At 37.5% G+C, this 18,882-nt stretch overlaps 1 protein-coding gene across 4 annotated transcripts in view; it reads right to left on the reverse strand.

The window, feature by feature from the left end:
• myof (myoferlin) overlaps nt 1-18,882 on the reverse strand; it is a 37,680-nt gene that overhangs the window by 6,565 nt on the left and 12,233 nt on the right. Inside the window, exons 4-41 of one of the 4 annotated variants that reach the window (XM_046854071.1) lie at nt 18,767-18,875; nt 17,541-17,634; nt 14,944-15,065; nt 14,650-14,778; nt 14,471-14,533; nt 14,049-14,099; nt 13,916-13,946; nt 13,711-13,826; nt 13,433-13,559; nt 12,644-12,747; nt 12,499-12,567; nt 12,363-12,406; nt 11,942-12,024; nt 11,731-11,766; nt 10,498-10,622; nt 9,363-9,476; nt 9,085-9,262; nt 8,615-8,739; nt 8,381-8,490; nt 8,028-8,220; nt 7,716-7,871; nt 5,854-5,985; nt 5,575-5,738; nt 5,359-5,473; nt 5,106-5,208; nt 4,875-5,014; nt 3,745-3,915; nt 3,513-3,612; nt 3,309-3,386; nt 3,022-3,203; nt 2,589-2,747; nt 2,383-2,484; nt 2,026-2,187; nt 1,774-1,939; nt 1,586-1,656; nt 1,418-1,474; nt 1,044-1,052; nt 843-941 (exon numbers count right to left, since the gene is read on the reverse strand). In XM_046854071.1, coding sequence (XP_046710027.1) covers nt 843-941; nt 1,044-1,052; nt 1,418-1,474; nt 1,586-1,656; nt 1,774-1,939; nt 2,026-2,187; nt 2,383-2,484; nt 2,589-2,747; nt 3,022-3,203; nt 3,309-3,386; nt 3,513-3,612; nt 3,745-3,915; nt 4,875-5,014; nt 5,106-5,208; nt 5,359-5,473; nt 5,575-5,738; nt 5,854-5,985; nt 7,716-7,871; nt 8,028-8,220; nt 8,381-8,490; nt 8,615-8,739; nt 9,085-9,262; nt 9,363-9,476; nt 10,498-10,622; nt 11,731-11,766; nt 11,942-12,024; nt 12,363-12,406; nt 12,499-12,567; nt 12,644-12,747; nt 13,433-13,559; nt 13,711-13,826; nt 13,916-13,946; nt 14,049-14,099; nt 14,471-14,533; nt 14,650-14,778; nt 14,944-15,065; nt 17,541-17,634; nt 18,767-18,875 — 4,189 coding nt within the window. The remainder of the gene's footprint in view (nt 1-842; nt 942-1,043; nt 1,053-1,417; nt 1,475-1,585; nt 1,657-1,773; nt 1,940-2,025; nt 2,188-2,382; nt 2,485-2,588; nt 2,748-3,021; nt 3,204-3,308; nt 3,387-3,512; nt 3,613-3,744; nt 3,916-4,874; nt 5,015-5,105; nt 5,209-5,358; nt 5,474-5,574; nt 5,739-5,853; nt 5,986-7,715; nt 7,872-8,027; nt 8,221-8,380; nt 8,491-8,614; nt 8,740-9,084; nt 9,263-9,362; nt 9,477-10,497; nt 10,623-11,730; nt 11,767-11,941; nt 12,025-12,362; nt 12,407-12,498; nt 12,568-12,643; nt 12,748-13,432; nt 13,560-13,710; nt 13,827-13,915; nt 13,947-14,048; nt 14,100-14,470; nt 14,534-14,649; nt 14,779-14,943; nt 15,066-17,540; nt 17,635-18,766; nt 18,876-18,882) is intronic. The other 3 variants (XM_046854072.1, XM_046854073.1, XM_046854074.1) reach the window with 3 other exon arrangements.

An 18,882-nucleotide genomic window follows, 5' to 3' on the forward strand; every position in this document is an offset into this window, starting at 1 on the left:
GTTAAGACGTGTTACGATGACCCAATTGTAACTTGACAAGTCGAGTAATGGCCTAGTCTACTCAGGAGTCTTAAAGAATGGTGAACAGTATGGGGTATTTTATTGGGATTTGTTAATAATTTACAAATTACAGTAGATAATTTAGCAAAAGAGAACAATTGACACTACCACGATGTATAAACTTTCCAGTATATGTGGCAGTGGGAAAGTGAGTGGAAGTTGTAGCTGGACTCGCTCTGTTTAAGTGTCCAGCAACACCAATAAAAATGGAGAGAGACAAGAGCTAGAATTGGGCTTGAAAACACCAAAAACACCTATATCCTACCATATATATACTGCTACGTTTTCTGCATTAATTCATACATTTTTTTCAAACCACGGTGACTCAGGGACTACCCGCATCTGCTCATCATAACTGGCCACGCCATCTTGGAAAATTTCATTTCATTTGCGGCATCTAGCAGACGCCCTTATCCAGAGCGACGTACAAAAGTGCTTTGAGTCTCTAGTATTGAATAAATCTAAACTGGTATGCAAGATTACAAACTTAATATGGATTTATCTCTTGAATTCTACAAATCAAACTTGGAAAGTGCTTAATTAAGTGTTTTAGGAAGAGGTTGGTCTTTAACCTCCCCTTGAAGATAGTCAGAGACTCCGCTTTACGGACATCTAGAGGAAGTTCTTTCCACCACCCCGGTGCCAGAACAGAGAAGAGCCTTGAGGTATACTTACCTCTTATTCTAAAACAATACATAGTACTGTTTATCTGGCTAATATTTATCCCAGACACTCTTTTGACAAAGATGATTTATGTACTCTGACTTAGAGATCAGCCTTACCTTCAGGGTGTCATATCCTTTCTGAAGGTATGGGCCACATTTCTCATGTTCTCCAATCGAAGCATAAAACTTACTCCACCAATCAATTATCTCTTTCTCCTATAATGCAACGTAAAGCAAAAAATATTCAATAAGCACCAACAAGCTTGGAATGCTGAGTATTATTCTAAATATACTATAGAATATATATTTAAAAATTACCTTCTCTTGCTGTCAGGTTTTATCCCCAGAACAGAAAAAGAAGATAATGTTAAACATGAAATTAGGCAAAAATAAAAAAAATAAAAATATATATCTTTATATATAACATAACATATAACATATATAAGACTTGGTGTGAGGCAGGTCTAAACTCTGTATAGCTCTAAATCACACAGAGCTTTGAGCAGCTATGATAGTGAGTGATTCATGATATTTAAATCATGATAATGAATGGATTTGATTGATTACGTCCCAATTTCCAAATGATCAAAGTATTGAAATTTAAAAAGCAGAAAAAAATTATGAAGTGATTTCAGATTCTAATGAGGAGTTGAACACCGGCCATCTTGAAGCATCATTTATACCATACATACACGGAGTGGTAAAGGTGGAGCCATTTTGTCAAACGCTGTTGAGATGCCGTGCATAAACTGAAAGTCACAATGCTAACGGTCAGAACATGCTCATGGACACGACTGCATAAGAGCCCTAAAATGAATCCAGGTTGTGATGAGTGATGAGACTGTGCCTAAAAACTCCACCTGTGTTTCGAGAAGAGGCCTTTCTTCTATGTTTATGTGGAGCTCTTCAGGAGCTGCTGCCATTAAAGCCACTGTAGGAAAGACAAATATAAAAACATTTTAACCCACAATAGACATTTTCTCTGTACAATACAACATCTTACAAAGACAATGTACCTTTAAGATTATTAATATGTACAAGAAGTTACCTTTTGATGACATAGCCACTTCAGCCACAGTGCTATACGGGTCACATCTATATTCTTCCAATGAGTCAATGGTGCACTGGCCTACTACAGGCGTCCTCCCAAATGGCCTATGATCAATAACTTTGAGCACAATTGGAGGTGTGTACATCTCCTCTTTGGGCAAGAGCTTCAGGATCAGGTAACACATGCTAATTAGTTTATTAACATCCAAATTGGCTTGTTCTTATAAAAAAAAAAAAAAACACATCTTACCACTTTCATATGAAGAATATTTCCAGGGAAATTGGGATTCTTTTTCATGTTCCTGATGACTGCAGACTTAATCCTTTCCCCTCCACACTCCACCACCAAGCTCGGGGAGGTCACCGGTGCCAACTGGTAAGTCTTCATGTTGCGCAAACCCCATGCCAGAATCTACACAAATCACAAGTGATTAAAAAAATACATAATAGTGTTTTGCTACCAGACGTGGTAACAAACAGATCAGAGAAGAGTAACCATCTTTCCTAATATTCATCAGTTAACAAATATTGCTATATATCTATTAGTATTAAAATGGGCCTCACACTGCATATATCTATGTTCAAATATCATTTCAACTCAGTTTACCTCGATGGCAGTGAGCTGCACTACAGGACGGACCCCCTGAGGCACCATGTATAGCATATCACCTTTCTTTGGTGGGACAAGAGGAAGTTCGTTCTCATTTCCCTGAGGAAAATCACATTAGACATTACACAAGTTATTGAAATAGATACATTATCATCGATACATTCATACCAGAAATTACATACTGGATATTACATATTAGATACCTTGTTACATAATATGAGTTCTGCAGAAACCAGTATTTGTCCAGCAGGCACTTCCTTGTGCAGGACAGGACACCAGAGAAGCTTAGGAGATATGTCCATGGCTGGGTTCAGCTTCACTAATGGCCGGCAGCTACTTCTGCCCAGTGCTTCGTCTTTGCCCTGAAACACACAATCATAGTGAAGTATGTATAAATGATGTTACAGTGTCTTAAATAAGAATACAGATGTTGTCTTGTTAAAACCTAAAAGCTGGAATGTATCAATTTATTGAATGAGATATAATCTATTGCAAACTTGCTTTGGTTAAAAAAGTAATAAAATATTTTGAAGTGTGCTGTTATTGGAAATATTTGATCCTAGCCTCAACTATATTTTGCCTATTAACTTGGTGTTTTGGACTTTTTAAATGTAGATTAGAAAAATAAGAACAAACCACTTGGTCACTGTCAAATATCTCCAAAACAACTTGAGGTGGGTTGCGGGCAAGGATTTGAGGATCCCCGTAGATTTGCACTCTTTTGAAGATAAGAGTTTGATCCCAGGTTGGGTTCAAGGTGGACTTGACAATTTCTGTGGTCTTGCTCATGTGCAAGAAAGACACATGCACATATGGATCTGTAATTAAACCAATTAAAAAATCAAGATATATTACAAAAAAAGACTTAGTTTGACTTAATTGATATAAAACAACAACAACAAGGCAGATAGGGGTTTACTTACCCGAGAAACTATCTTTGTCCAAGGCGAGCAGGTTTCTGGCCTGGTAAACATAGACCCGTAGGTGGTATTCATAAGCTCCTAAAAATAATAGACAATAATTAGAAACACAATATATTACTGTTTACACTCAATGAAATGAATTTCATTTTTAAATGCAAAAAAAGCTTGAAAACCATAAAAAGCAACATTAAGAGTCTTACTTACTGTCAAAAGTACATGACACATTGGGTGTGTTGGCCCCAAACAAGTTAGTGGCGTCTGATTTTGAACCTTTGTCATCCCCCTTTTTTTCCACATCCATACCCTGTAAAGTAAATCAAATACAAAACCTTAAGCCATGGCATATTTAATATAAATTAATTAAATTTGTTTACTTATTTCAGTAACATACACACTGTAAATTAGTGCTAAGGGGAGGACCATTAAGTTTACTCACCAGCGCCCCCTCTAATTTAAAGATGGCTGACGGGCCAATGCTATCAGAAGGTTCCATTTTCCTTCTCCAGCGTCGGCGGCGGAACGAATCGGAGGAGCGCTCCTGTTGGTGGAACTTCCATCCAATAAGAGATGTAAACTCCCAACCTTCTGGATCTCCTGTATCTTTTTTCTAGTAAGGAATTAACAATGCAGAAAGGAGATCTTTCAGTTTGGTAATTAAGATCTGAGTTCCCTCAGGAACGTGTTAGCACAGTTAGCACAGGAACGAGTGAGGAACGAGTTAGCACAGTGTCACTATGGCTCCTTACTCTGTGCTGGAAATACAATTTGTTTTGCGCAAGCATGAAAACGCCAAAGAATCTAGAGCGCTAACGAATCTAACGCTAAAGAAGCAATATTGCTAGCTTAGCCGTTAGCCACTGCCGGGTTAGTGGCTAATGGCTAAGCTAGAGCTATTGTTTCTTTAGCGCTTTACGTCCAGTTTCAAAAATGTTTTTAAAAAGAGAAAATCTTGACGATTCCCCATATCGAGGAAGTGAATAAATGAAGGATGGAAGGAATGAAGACATTTGTTAAATTATGTTGAAATAAGAACAGTTAAGCAGAACATGTCTTTAATAAATGTAATTTTTAAATGTAAAACACACACACATGCATACACACACAAATTAACCAAATGGGGTCCACAAATGTAAATAAATATAAATGTAAATAAACGTTTCTATAATTTAATTTCATTAATTGAACTTGTGTCAATTAAATTAATTACACAATTTAATCAGTATAATAAAAAGTGCATTGCATTAATTTGATTTATTCTATTTTATTTAGAAAAATATAAAAAAATATTATTTTACATATTATTATTTCAAGCACACACTTTATTATTAACATTTTTTTAAAACTCTTCAAATGTTGATGCTCACAAATGTTAATATAATAAACTGCGTTAATAAATTTTTTTTTGTCTTGCATTTGTTTCCCCTAACTGTACAGAAATTGTACCGAACCGTGACATAAAAACCGAGGTAAAAAAACGTAAACCGTGATATTTTGTGTACCGTTACACCCCTGATATATATTATGTGTGTGTGTATATGTATTTTCCATATAGCTGATAGGCCATACCTCAGGACCTGCGGTACCGCTGGCCACTTTTTTGCGTGGCCTGATTTTTCTTCTACGGCGGTGACAATGGTACATTTTCTCAGCTGCCACCCACGACTTGGGCTTATCATCAGGAGGAATCGTCATGCCATATTCCCAACCTTTTAATCAAATATTCACAGTCACAAACTCGTACAAAAATTCCATCTCATTCCATCATTTTAATGCAACTTTAAATGTAAGGAAGCTAACCTCTCTCATCCACCGCCCTTTTGTCATCAAAAGTCCACTCATCCATCCATTTCCATCCATGAGGGCACTCTATCTCATCCGGTGGATGGGTCTTCTCTCCATTCTGAAAGAAGGTACCATCCTTAGAACTCTTTAAAAAAAATTCTCAGGCCATTTACAGTCATTTCCAAGTCAAATACATGCATCACATGCTAAAATGTGTCAGCGTTCAATTTTTAAGTCTGTGTTGTAAATTGTATCCTGATTTCCTTACCACGTCTGTGTATGGTTCTGACGCCGCTGCCCACTCTCCTCCGGGATACCGAGTCTGATTCTCATACACTTCGTCCACAAACTCACTGTGTCCAGCATCAGCTTCCGTCAGCAAACTATCACACATCACAATACAATAACAGTTAGGATACTAATCAATCAAAATTAGACACTTTTCTTTTAAAATCAAGCTAAACATATAAACTAATATATGCACCCTTTCTCTGGATCCAAAAACCATTCTTGGTCCCACTGCCAGCCTCCAGGGGGCAGAAAATACTCCTGCTTCAGTTTCACTTTGCCCGTCACATCAGAGAACTTAGGGCGATTTAGCAGACCAGAAGTACCCCACTTGCCCAACAATTTCGCCTGGTTCTCATACTGTCAGAAAGAAACAGCTTTTTTATGCTCTATCCATTCTCAGGCAGTCTCACCAAATTGTGAAAGTAATTCAGAATATAAAATATCCCTTTAAACAACATATAAAAAGATTTACCAGTTCCGCGTAGACAGTGAAAGTTCCCTCAGCATACGCATTGAACTTTTTCTCGACTGCAGCTAATCCCAGCCACATATTCACACGTATTTGAGCCGGAAGCTTACAACCCTTGTTTTTGTCCATTGGGTACTGCAGAAGAAATCAGTTAGCTTTCCAGAACACACTTATATACAGTTGTGTTCAAAATTATTCAACCCCCACTGAAATTGATTGTTTTGGTCGGTTTGACATTGATTATGATCATTCAGTCATCCTGCTTACAATTAAATCAAAGAGGCACGTGTAGGTCAGACAAATATAACATAACATTTATAATGAAATAACCACAAATGTCTTTTCTGAGCTCACATCATTATCAGTTTTATTCAACCCCCAAGTGACATTCAATCTTAGTACTTAGTACAACATCCTTTTACAGTTATAACAGCTTTTAAACGTGAAGCATAGCTTGACACAAGTGTCTTGCAGCGATCTACGGGTATCTTCGCCCATTCATCATGGGCAAAAGCCTCCAGTTCAGTCACATTCTTAGGTTTGCGCACTGCAACTGCTTTCTTTAAGTCCCACCAGAGGTTCTCAATCGGATTTAAGTCTGGTGACTGCGATGGCCACTTCAAAATGTTCCAGCCTTTAATCTGCAACCATGCTCTAGTGGACTTGGAGGTATGCTTGGGATCATTGTCCTGTTGAAAGGTCCAACGCCTTCCAAGCCTCAGGTTTGTGACGGACTGCATCACATTGTCATCCAATATCTCCTGGTACTGAAGAGAATTCATGGTACCTTGCACACGCTGAAGCTTCCCAGTACCTGCAGAAGCAAAACAGCCCCAAAGCATGATTGACCCCCCGCCATGCTTCACAGTAGGCAAGGTGTTCTTTTCTTCATAGGCCTTGTTCTTCCTCCTCCAAACATAGCGTTGATCCATGGGCCCAAACAGTTCTAATTTTGTTTCATCAGTCCACAGAACACTATCCCAAAACTTCTGTGGTTTGTCCACATGACTTTTGGCATACTGCAGTCGACTCTTCTTATTCTTTGGGGACAGCAAGGGGGTGCGCCTGGGAGTTCTGGCATGGGGGCCTTCATTACGCAGGGTGCGCAATGTCTGAGCAGAAACTTCAGTACCCACATCTGACAAATCTTTTCTCAGTTCCTCAGCAGTCACACGGGACTTTTCTCCACTCACGCTTCAGGTAGCGCACAGCAGTCGAAGTCAGCATCTTCTTTCTGCCACGACCAGGTAGCGTTTCAACAGTGCCCTTTGCCTTGAATTTGCGAATGATGCTTCCTATGGTGTCTCTTGGTATGTTTAACATCTTTGCAATCTTCTTATAGCCATTGCCCTTCCTGTGAAGAGTAATCACCTGTTCTCTTGTCTTCCTGGACCATTCTCTTGACCTCACCATGTTTGTAACCACACCAGTAAATGTCTAGAAGGAGCTGAGTATCACAGTCATTTTAAAGCTGCCTAATTGGTGCTTATTAGGCTTTATTGCTGCTCCCTGATATCCACAGGTGTTTTCAATACCTGATTGAAAACACTTCATTGAACCTCTGTTCTTCAGAGTGGTAGTCTTTAAGGGGTTGAATAATTATGTCAATGAAGAATTCACAAAAGAAACATTTACTACTGTATTACAAAACTAATTGATGTCATTTTAGTTGCATATGGTTCTTTAAGAAGTCCTTGTAGGATTTCATTCTGAATACAATTACAAATGTACACTAAATTCCCTAAAACCATTTACAGCATTGGGGGTTGAATAATTTTGAACACAACTGTATATAGTACACGAGTAGCACAAATACTCAATGTTAATACTTTAGCAGTAATTTTCTATTAATATGACAATAATACCTTTAGAAAAATGGTTTGGGTTTTTCCACAGTACTGGCCACACGCCTCCTCACTGTACACTGAATAGAGAACTTGATGAGCTGGAATGCGGCTGTAGGCCACCCGTTTCTCTCCCCTCAACATCCAGATAATCACATCAGGCATGCTGTTCTGGGGCTGTTGAGAACATATAAAACACATAAGAATGATCAGATGAACATCAAATGCAATACTCTATACAGTAATTAAAGCACTAGAGTGAGTTTTGTGAAGCAAAGATTGAACCCAAAATAAAGAAAACAGATGTTTAACAGGCTCTGAAAAAGTATCCACCTCCTCAGCCAGGTGTTTAAGTTTGTCCAGCCAGCCATCAATAGTGTTCACAGTCTCGGCAATGTTTTCACCCTCCTGTAGCATGTACTCAGCTGCAGTCATGATGCTCTTCAATGAGGTGTCTCGCAGCTTCCTAATCTGGATGTCCAGGGCTGTGAGATTAGCTGTACCCTCCAGGTCTGGGAGTTTCAAGCTAAGAGGAACGGGTTTGGATTTAAAAACGCTGGTGCAACACTGAAGGCAAACATTTATGTCAGTCAACCATTACATGATGGTATCAATATGCCATTTGGAAATAAATCCTTTTACCTAAGCATCATATGGTGTGGGAAGAAATGAAAGAAAAAGCTCACCTGCTGATGTCCTCCATGAGTTGGCTTAAAAGTTTGCTCCAAATCTCAAACAGATTTGTCTCGGAGACTTTCGCTAGTATTGCATTTTTTAGCTCGGTGATGTTATCTTGCTGTAAGTAGTGAACAGGTTATGGCAATCAGTTCACAATTTCAGGTAAAATCCAAATAAATGAAGTTACCTGATTTTTAGAAAGCATTGTTTAAATGTGTGTAACCAGTCAATGATATGCATACCAAACGGTTTACGATATGGAGAATGATGTTAACAGCATCTAATCGATGACTGATGTCCTCCCAAAATGACATCACGGCAACAACAGGCTTCGTGTCAGCCCAGGGTAAGTAGTAGTACTGATTGCCTATAAAGCCAGAATGGAGACAATCATTAAGTTGGGCACAGCTATGTTTTTACACTATACTCAGCAGTAGTGGGCGGTCATATACTATGTTGATTTTACAGTATATTCATAATACATGCTGTCAGTAAAAATCCAAAAGCAGGCTGATGTCATGAAATATGCTGACATCATAATTCTAAAACATTTTAATTCTGCAATACATTTTAGCATACTTGAGCATATGCTAATACTCAAATAGATTCTGTCCGTCGATCCGTCTGTCCAGCCAGCCATCAATACTCTGTTTTATTGTACTCAAAACTCAGTTTCAAGTCCTCAGTACATCAGTCTATTGATTGTCTTTACCATCAAACACAGCACAGCTATAGTGAGTGGTTGAAGCAAGAGGTTTGCATGTGGAGTCCAGTTTGTTGCCATAGTTCCCGATGCTAACTTCAAACTGAATAGGCTCCCCTGGCTCTTGTATCATGGTGGCGCTGTGGAACACAGCACACAGGCAATACTTCCTCCTTCTCTGGTATTTCTGAAAAATAAAAACAAATGTATAAACAGTTTAAAATGCAACATGCAAAGCAAATGGCCAGGTGTCACAAGTACCACAAACACTCTATTGATGTAACTACCTGAGCAACCAAAATGTCATCATTTGATATGGGTTCCACTTCCTTCTCTGCCTTCCCCTCAAGCTTTGTTGAAAGCTCAATAAGAATCCGTCCTCTGTAGGCCACCCCTTCCCCCTTAGAAACAAATGATCAATGAAATAAACGTTATTTGTGCAATTATAAGAGCTTTCCATAAAATATAACTTTTAAATCACTATTCCAGATACACAATACTCAATATACCAATATATACTCAATACTCAATATTATAATATATAGTAAATGACCATACTCTCAGAAAACCACAAAACAATCAGGATTCCTGTTTGGGATACACTTTGGGACTAATGTATGAATTTAAAATGTAATATTTGATTCTACAATATTCTCTCATTTCACTCCTCATCAATACTAGTTCCACAGTTTACTCTTATACTCTGAAACCAAAACTTATACCACACTATATTCTTGGAATAATTAAAAACCCCCCTGACTCCAGGGAAGGCATTTAATATACTCTAATCAACTTACACACACAATATCTATTTCTTCTTTATATAATTCTTCATATTTTATCTATCTATCTATCTATCTATCTATCTATCTATCTATCTATCTATCTATCTATCTATCTATCTATCTGTCTGTCTGTCTGTCTGTCTGTCTGTCTGTCTGTCTGTCTGTCTGTCTATCTATCTATCTATCGATCGAATTTTAGCTTTCTTCTTTAATGTAAATTGTTTTAGTATACTTTTTACTCTCTGTGCTGTTGTACTATGTGAAATTCCCCCTAGAATCCCCCATAGATAGATAGATAGATAGATAGATAGATAGATAGATAGATAGATAGATAGATAGATAGATAGATAGATAGATAGATAGATAGATAGATAGAAAGAAGGACAGACAGACAGACAGACACAGACAGACACAGACAGACAGACAGACAGATAGATAGATAGATAGCTAATTCGCCAATACCCATATATACAGTATACTTCAAGATACTACTCCAAGTACATACTAAAATACAATCTTCAAATCTTTATTTCCAAGGTTCAATTTCATAAAGAATATTAACTATAAAACTCCACATGTTGGTTAATGACAACATTTGCAGAAAAGCTGTCAATATCAACAAGCCCTTAATACTTGCCTTTCCAAAGTTAAGGTCTTCATAAGGATCGATTAAATTAGTAAACTCTCTTGGACTCCCATAAAGGTTAATGTAGCTTGGGCCAAATGCAGGCAGGAATCCAACCTTAGACTCTCCAGTTTCTCCTGTGAGAATGACAGATCTGTTGTTTACTCATGGCGTTCTTAAAAATGATAACAGATGAAGGGTTAGCTGAGTTATTGCATTCCAGAGAATGTGTCTGGCTCGAGATGTTAGACAGATGACAACATTTAGGCAGGGTTTTAATGCTTAAGCCATTCCAGAGGTTTATTAGAGTTAGATTGAGGTAGATTGTATAAAATTTAAAGATGCTGGACCTAGAGGGACAATACCAATAAGCACAATACAGAACTATTTAAATGTTCTATACTGTGAATAAAAGTATTTAAGATGAATTCTAGAAAAAAAAAAATATTAGTCATCAGCTAAACTGGACATTCCAACAGCAACATTCACTATATGGATAAAGGAATTAGGAACCTTTCTTTTCCATACATATATACTTCTTCCTGAAACTGTTACCACAAAGTTAGAGGCACACAATTGTAGAGGACGTCTTAGGATGCAGTTAAATTAAATTTTCTCTTCACTTGAACTAGGAGACTTAAACCTATTCCAGCATGACAATGCCCCTGTGCACAAAAGCCTGGAGATGCTTTACATGGGTTGGAGTGGAAGATCTGTGGCCTTCTACAGAGCTCCGACTTCTTCGGAATGATTTGGAACACTGACTGAGGACCACTTACTCCTTTTACTAATGCCCTTATAGAGAAATCAACAGGAGCACACTCCAAAATCTAGTGAAACATTTTCCCAAAAAAAAAATGTGAAATAAATGGGAAATAAATGTGGAATGGGATGTTCAAAAAACACATACAAATCTTATGATCGGGTGTCCACAAACATTTGTCCATATAGTGTACAACAAAACAGTATTAAAATACAATTATAAGCCCATGCGCTGCAGGTAATTTGCTTAAAAAAAAACAAGCAACATACGATATAACTGCAATCCTTTGTTTAATGTGCATGACATAATATACAGCTAACTATGTTAGAATATTGCAAACAAAGAGAAAGGATACAAAACAAGTAAGTAAAGAACCTTGCAATTCAGTTTTTTTTCCTCTTTGTTAGCTCTGTGTGTGTAACTATAATGAACAGCATGCACAGCACTATGGAAAATATGTACGGGAGGTGAACCTATTTAACCTGTATATCCTGGAAACTCATTTCCTGGATCCTCCTCTAGTCCAGCAGAACAAAACATAGGAAAGACATTTAAAAATGAAAACCCAGGACCACTTATTTCATTACAGTATGTATCCAACTAAGTTAATACACATTGCACTGGATTATACACTGAGCCGTAATGATATAATGCTATAATGCTATAATGCAGGCTGCACCCAAGATGCCATACCTTCAACTTCACCACCAGAGGACGCTATTGAAGCCAGGTTTAAGTACGCGGTGCCTATGGCATCATTTCTTGTGAGACGATCCCTAAAGAGGGGGAAGGGATTGAGAGACGCAGTCAGTTATAACAAGCAAACATATGAGTCGACATGCGTGGTAGTCACAGCCGAGCACTGGATCTCTTCAGATTTTCCACAGTTCCTTCAGTGGGCTTTAGCAGAGGAATGCACTGTGGGAGAAGGAGGGGAAGCACCACACTGACTCATACAGTCTGCCGGGATCCACCCAGCTTTCACAATCTCCCATTACAGAGTCCTTAGTTTATGACAGAATCCCAAAACAACATTGCATGCATGCTCCATTTTCTCATCTCAACTACAGTTTTGACACAGACACCAGCCAAGGCATGTGTTAAACCAACTCACCAATCAAATACAGTCAGTTTGATCTGTTCACACATAGACGGAAACTATGGATGGAAGAAAAATATTTCCATTTAGTCTTTTATATGAACAGAAAAATTTCACATACAGCGGATCAGAAAATTCCACCTATTATTACCTTAACCTGAAGATTAAGCATCTGGTTCCATTCAGGGTTTGCGTTCCTCTCAATTACATTTGTGCATAACTATGGAGAAAAAAAAACGAAACTCAGAGATACATAGATCCTCCCAAAAGGTTAAAAGGTAAAAGTGATGCTATACCTTCTTCCCAGCGAACATGACCTCTGTGAATGGATCTACAAGATTCTTTTTATTGTCTTCCCCTCCAAACGCTTGTTTCAAAGACTGAGCAATGGAGTCGTCCACTGAAAGTGAAGAACGTTATCAATAAACTGTGTGATGTTTATGTTACAAAAAGCTGATAGGAATGAAGTAGTTCAGTTTTATGTATAAAGCATTATAAACAGATATACTCAAAACAAACATGTACGAACTAATCAATTTGCTAACATTGCTACATGGAATGGAGAAGGGCGGCAGCGCTGCGGAAAATCCCAATAATGATTGGCCAGAAGGTGTTGATTCATTTTCTTTATGAAAGCAATATGGTGAAGTTTTCTGTGAGATGTTTATTTCACATTTTTGGAAGGAGTCTCTAGTGTCAGTATTTTGTTGCAGTCAGAATATTAAAGCTGTCATTTTTTTGTCTAGTTTACTTAAAGATAATGGAAAAATGAAGCTGATGATTATAGCTACACAAAAAAATGGAATATATACAGATTTTAAAGTATGATGTCATTCTTTAATACATGCAAATAAATGGAAAATCACTCATTTGTTTGGTTTGGTCTATAACAGCACACCTTTTGTGAATAATTCCCTATTTTAAAAACTGGACTAAATCAAATGGCTGGGTAATGTACTGTAAGACATCAAGCATGTTCGTGAATCAGGTGTGATCCAGACGAGTCCCGTTACAGACATTAGAACACTGTGGGATGCACAAAAATATTGGCTTGTTTGATGGTGCTTTGTGAGATTCTGGCTTACTTTGGGGGACGTCCTCGGCACGAAACACTTTGAGCTGCAGCGTAGCCCATCTCAGTACGACTCCAGCTGGCAGGAGTAGGTTACTCTCAACATCATCATTATCATTGTCTTGCTCTCTCTTCTCCACCTGTCCAATTAGGCACCGATGCAAGTCAATTCTTCCCACTCAGGGGGCCTAACGAGCATCTTGGCATGCGACTACTGTATTTGTGTTACCCGTGTTACCCGTTATAGTTTTGTCATAGTTTTGTGTTTTAAATATTGGACTAAATGCATACCGGGGGATCGTCTCCGGTTCCCACAATGAACATGCTGACTTTCAGATAGCCTCTTGCTCCAGAGCTTGAGTCATCTGGGTCATTTAAAAGCAGCCATTTCCTCATGACACAGTGAGCTGTACAAAGTTGACCATACAAAGCACACACAGTGTTAATTGAGCAGGAATGTAAATCGAGCTGCAGTGGCGAATTTCGGGAAAAATACCTGGTTCGTCGTAGACGTAGCCGACATCGACCTGAGACATTCAGGAGAACAAAACAAACAAACTTTAATGTCATAGAACAATTCATCACTCTGTCATGGCTGGATGTAGTGACTATAAGTGTATATGAAGTACCTTAAATTCTCCCATTAAACTGTCCGCTCTCAGTGATGAAGAGTTGTACACCTGCAGCACCCGAGAACAGCTTTTACATATAGTATAGTAAAATTATCTCCATTTATAATACGCAAACAATTAACCCAAAATATAGAATGCCATTTAAATACTTATAAGACTGAAGCAAAGTAACGTATGGAGAAAACGTACAATGATTAGGCTGGTACTGACAATACATTACATTCTGTGATATAATATCATTTTTCTTTTATAGACATGGCAGAATTTGCTCATATATGTGTCTACTCAAGAAACTAAATGACATTTACAATTTGATGATGGTTTTAATGGCAACCCAACAACATAATAAACTTCCATTGAATATAATATGAAGTTTTTATATAAGCACATTCCTATGTTCCTGAATTGTTTCTACTAACTCGAATGCTGATGTGTTGATCGAAAAGGTCTGATGGCAGCATGTTGACATTGTAGAAAAACATCTGCAAAAACAAACCAAAAAACAAAAGTATTATTTTATATATATGAGACCTTTGACAAAAAGAAGAGTTCACTTGAGTGTTCAGGTACATCCTAGAGACATCATGTCAATCGTTACCTCATCGAAGAAGGGGTTATTTCCTCTTTTGATGCGAGTTCTATGAGTCTCTCCACAAACATGTATTTTCACCACAGGCTTGATGTTGTTTCCGGGCAACTGGCGACCCTCGATGATCCGGACTCGGATCTTTGATCATAGAAGAAAAATTGCATCACTAAAAAAAGCATGTCAATGTTTATTCATTCCTTTTCATTTGGAAATAGACTCAAGGAAATGAAGGAGTATTAAAGTTAAATAGCACTGATTGATGAATAAGGTCCTTTCTTAGGCTTGGTTTAAAAGCCACTGTACCTGGAAGTCCTGCGGTTTGTTAGATAAAGGCCTCTGTTTTCTGGTCTTCCACTGAGCTTTTTGGCCCGGCTGAATAGGAGACCCTCCCATATCAGTGACATTCTCATCTCCATCAGCACCACCTGAGCAAAAACACGCATTATTTACACTACATCAACAATAAAACAAGTGTTATATGTACTGCCAACTTCAGAAAAGGGCACGTGGTGAGATTCCTCAAACAATTAATATTGTTTAGACCATACAGTTTCAATACAACACATCCTTCACTGCAGCATTGAAACAATAAAGACTTCAGACTGCAGTTATAATGCCAGAAAAGTTAATAACTTCAGCAGCATAGACATTGGAACAATAATGAAATTCCAGGTTAAACAATTGCTCCAGATGTTCCCTTGTTAGTCTGGTCCATCCTCAAGGTTTTTTCCTCATGTTGTCTCACTGACCTTTTCCTTACCTCTTTCGACTCTGGCTACTCATTAGAGCAAACTTGTAAGGATAAATTGATTCATTTAAGATGTATAATCAGAATCTATTCATTTATGTAAATCATTATGAAATGTGCAATACAAATGTAATTAAACTGCATATTTCAGATATATTTTAATACTTCAGCTTTAGCAGAATAAAACCAGGGCTATGATACTATCACTCACTGTGTCCAACGTTCCGCCTTCCAGAAATCCGAATCATACCCACTCAATTACCTGATCACCTGCTTTCTGTTTTTATTGCATACAACACTGCCGGCCTTTGTATTTATTCTTCCATTGCTTGTGCTTGTTGTATTTGTACTGTTTACTTCGTAGTGTGTTGTTGTTTCTTTCTGCACTTGTAACCTTTTTTGCATTTGGTATATAAGTTGATCTCCCTTCTTTAAAAAATATATTTCCTAATGTAATTTAACTTTTATTGACTGTTCTTTAAAAGGGCAAAATAAATATGAAACAATCATCAGGTTAAATTGTAAGTTTTCTGCCTCTATAGTTATATACACTCTATGAAAATAAATACTGGAACATTTGATTTTCCAGCCATATGTGTTTTTTCCTCAAACTGTTATCACAAAGTTGGTTGCACACAATTATATAGGATTCCTTTGGATGTTGTTGAATGAAAATTTCCCTTCATTTGAACTAGGAGACTAAAACCTGATCCAGCATGACACTGCCTCTATGCACAATGCCAGCTCCATGATGATATGCTTTAGATGAATTGGAGTGGAAGATCTCGAGTGGCCTGCTATAGAACTCTTGACCTCAAACCTACTGAAGACCTTTGGAATGAACTGGCAATGCTGACTGCACCCCAGGAACATCAGGCATTACTAACACCCTTGTGGTTAAATGAACGCAAATCTCCAAAATCTAGTGGAACATCTTACCAGAAGAGTGAAAGGATATTATAACAGTAAATCGCAACAAAATGTAGATTAGGGTGTTCAAAAACATATACAAATCAGAGGTGGCAAAAGTAGATACACCCTTCACTTAAGTAGCAGTACAGATGTTTAGTAGAAGTACAGACTCATGTTTTAAAAGACTCTGGTAAAAGTTGAAGTACGGAATATACTTTTTACTCAAGTTAAAGTAAAGAAGTTTGGGTTCTGACATGTACTTAAGTAAAAAGTAGTCCTTATTACTACCTGCTGGTAACTGGACCTCACATCATATTAATATATTAATACAAAAGAATTTCAAATTTTGTTTCCTAATGAATGTGTCCAGGCTGAACAACCGCAATATAGAACACAAGCAGAGAAAAGATGATGATCAGGTGATCAGGAATGTCTCTGTTGTCAGTCATGTTTGCATTGCTGACTTCCTCTGTCTCATCCACGGTAGCTCCATATTTCTTTTTGCCTTCTGTCTTGCTTATTATCTTCATAAACTAGCTTACGTCTTTGGTGTGTGAGAGCCAGGAAATGATACACCAGTGGTCGGTTGAAAAAGCCACACAATGACAAGAAAGAGGTTGATGGACTAAAACCAGAGCTCAATGAGAAGAAAAATATCACCAAATAGATTAAAACTAAAGTAACGAGCCTGTTTTTAAAATGTAAGTAGTAGAAAGTACAGATATTTGTGTAAAACATTTAATGAGTGGAAGTAAAAAGTTGTCCGAAAAATAAATAGTGAAGTAAAGATTGTGATACCAGAAAAATCTACATAAGCGCAGTAACGAAGTATTTGTACTTCGTTACTTCCTACCTGGTCAGGTGTCCACAAACTTTTGCCCATATACAGTAGTGTATCTTGGGAGCTAAAAACCATCTATTATCATCTGTTCTATCAGACATTTGAGTCAATAGGATAAAAAGCACTTAGTAAATCTGACCAACTTTATTGTCAGTTACAATAAAATACTGTAATATGATATTGGGTTTGCTTCAATGAATGGATAATGTTGGAAAACTAGTTCAGTGGCATTCCACTGAGAATAAAAGCTGCTGTGGACAAAAAGTGGTCGAGCATCCTAAGATCTATCCTTATAATTTTTTTTATTTTTTTTTATTTGGGTATATATATCAGTATCAATATATATAAGGTTTATAGAAGGACAAAAACAGATTCCAAACCGATTGAATGAACACATACCTGCGTTTCCTGCCACACCGCCATCCTGCTGATCATTTGGGTTTGGAGGAGAGTTAGCTGGAGGTTCATAACCAATGACCAGATCAACCGTTGCCTACAATTAGAGACAATCGGTTTAAAGATTAGAAACATTACTGGAATTCTACAGGGCCTATCAATAGTTTAATGGTTTTGAGACACATGTAGATTTTTCTTCTTTTTATATGCAACAAACTGGGTAAAAGGCAAAAACACACAACACACAAGAATTGGACAGTGAATGACTGGAAAAAAGTTCTGTGGACAGATGAATCCAAATTGAATTTTTTTTTATTCTAACTGAAGAACTAATATAAGATAAAGAACAGCAGAGAAGATGTTAGCAGACTGCCTTATACCTATAAACAAACATGGAGTTTGAAGCTTATTTTGGAGCAGAGAATGTTGGAGACATATTCTGGGTGAAATGACTACTGAACCAACATGGCTACTATTCCATACTTCAATTCACACCATGCAGTTCCGTCTGGGCTGCAAATAACTGGATCCGACTTCACCATACAGCCAAATAATGCCCTGAAACATACCTTCAAGCTATGTAAACATTATTTAGAGAGAATACAGTCGGCCGGAGTTTTATCTATGATGGAATGACCTGCCCAGTCACTGCACCTGAATCTTATTGAACTGCTCTGGGATGAACTGGATCACAAGATCAGAAAGAAATATCCAACTAGTGAAGAACACCTTTGACAAGTTTTACAAGAGGCATTACAAAGTATTTCAGCCAAGGAAGGAATTTTTCAATAAAATCAAAGTTTAATATCTGTACATTTATATTTGTTTGGTCAAAGAAAATGTTGTTGCATAGAAGAAAAAAGAAACATGCATGTCTCTCAAAAACCAAACAAACTTCTGGCAGCCTCTGCATATCAATCACATGTACAATATGCATGAGATTTGTTTGGACGATACCACTTTGGAAAGTAAATTATTCCAAACAGTGTTTTTCTGATGGGTTTGGTCTACAATTGCCACAAACAGTTTTGCTCTCAGTTCTTTAGTGAACACTTGATAACTTCAGTATAGATTTCTTGATAAAATCAGCTTTCTGGTTAAACATTTGTGCTTTTTCAGCATAAAGAACAAAGTTAAACTGTATGTATGAACACAATAAGGAAGAAAAACAGTAAATTGTAAGCAGGTGTCATTTTTTGGAAGAAAGGTATACACAAATAAACACTTACTCCAATATTTTGTCCACTGTCATTGACTAAAGCCAAATTTTTTGAATCGAGTGACTTCACTTGACCACTTGCTAGATCTTTCAAGTAGACTTTTGCCGAGCCAATAAACCTGTAAG

The sequence above is a fragment of the Silurus meridionalis genome, chromosome 7 (assembly GCF_014805685.1).
Source record: "Silurus meridionalis isolate SWU-2019-XX chromosome 7, ASM1480568v1, whole genome shotgun sequence".
Classification (NCBI taxonomy): Eukaryota; Metazoa; Chordata; class Actinopteri; order Siluriformes; family Siluridae; genus Silurus; species Silurus meridionalis.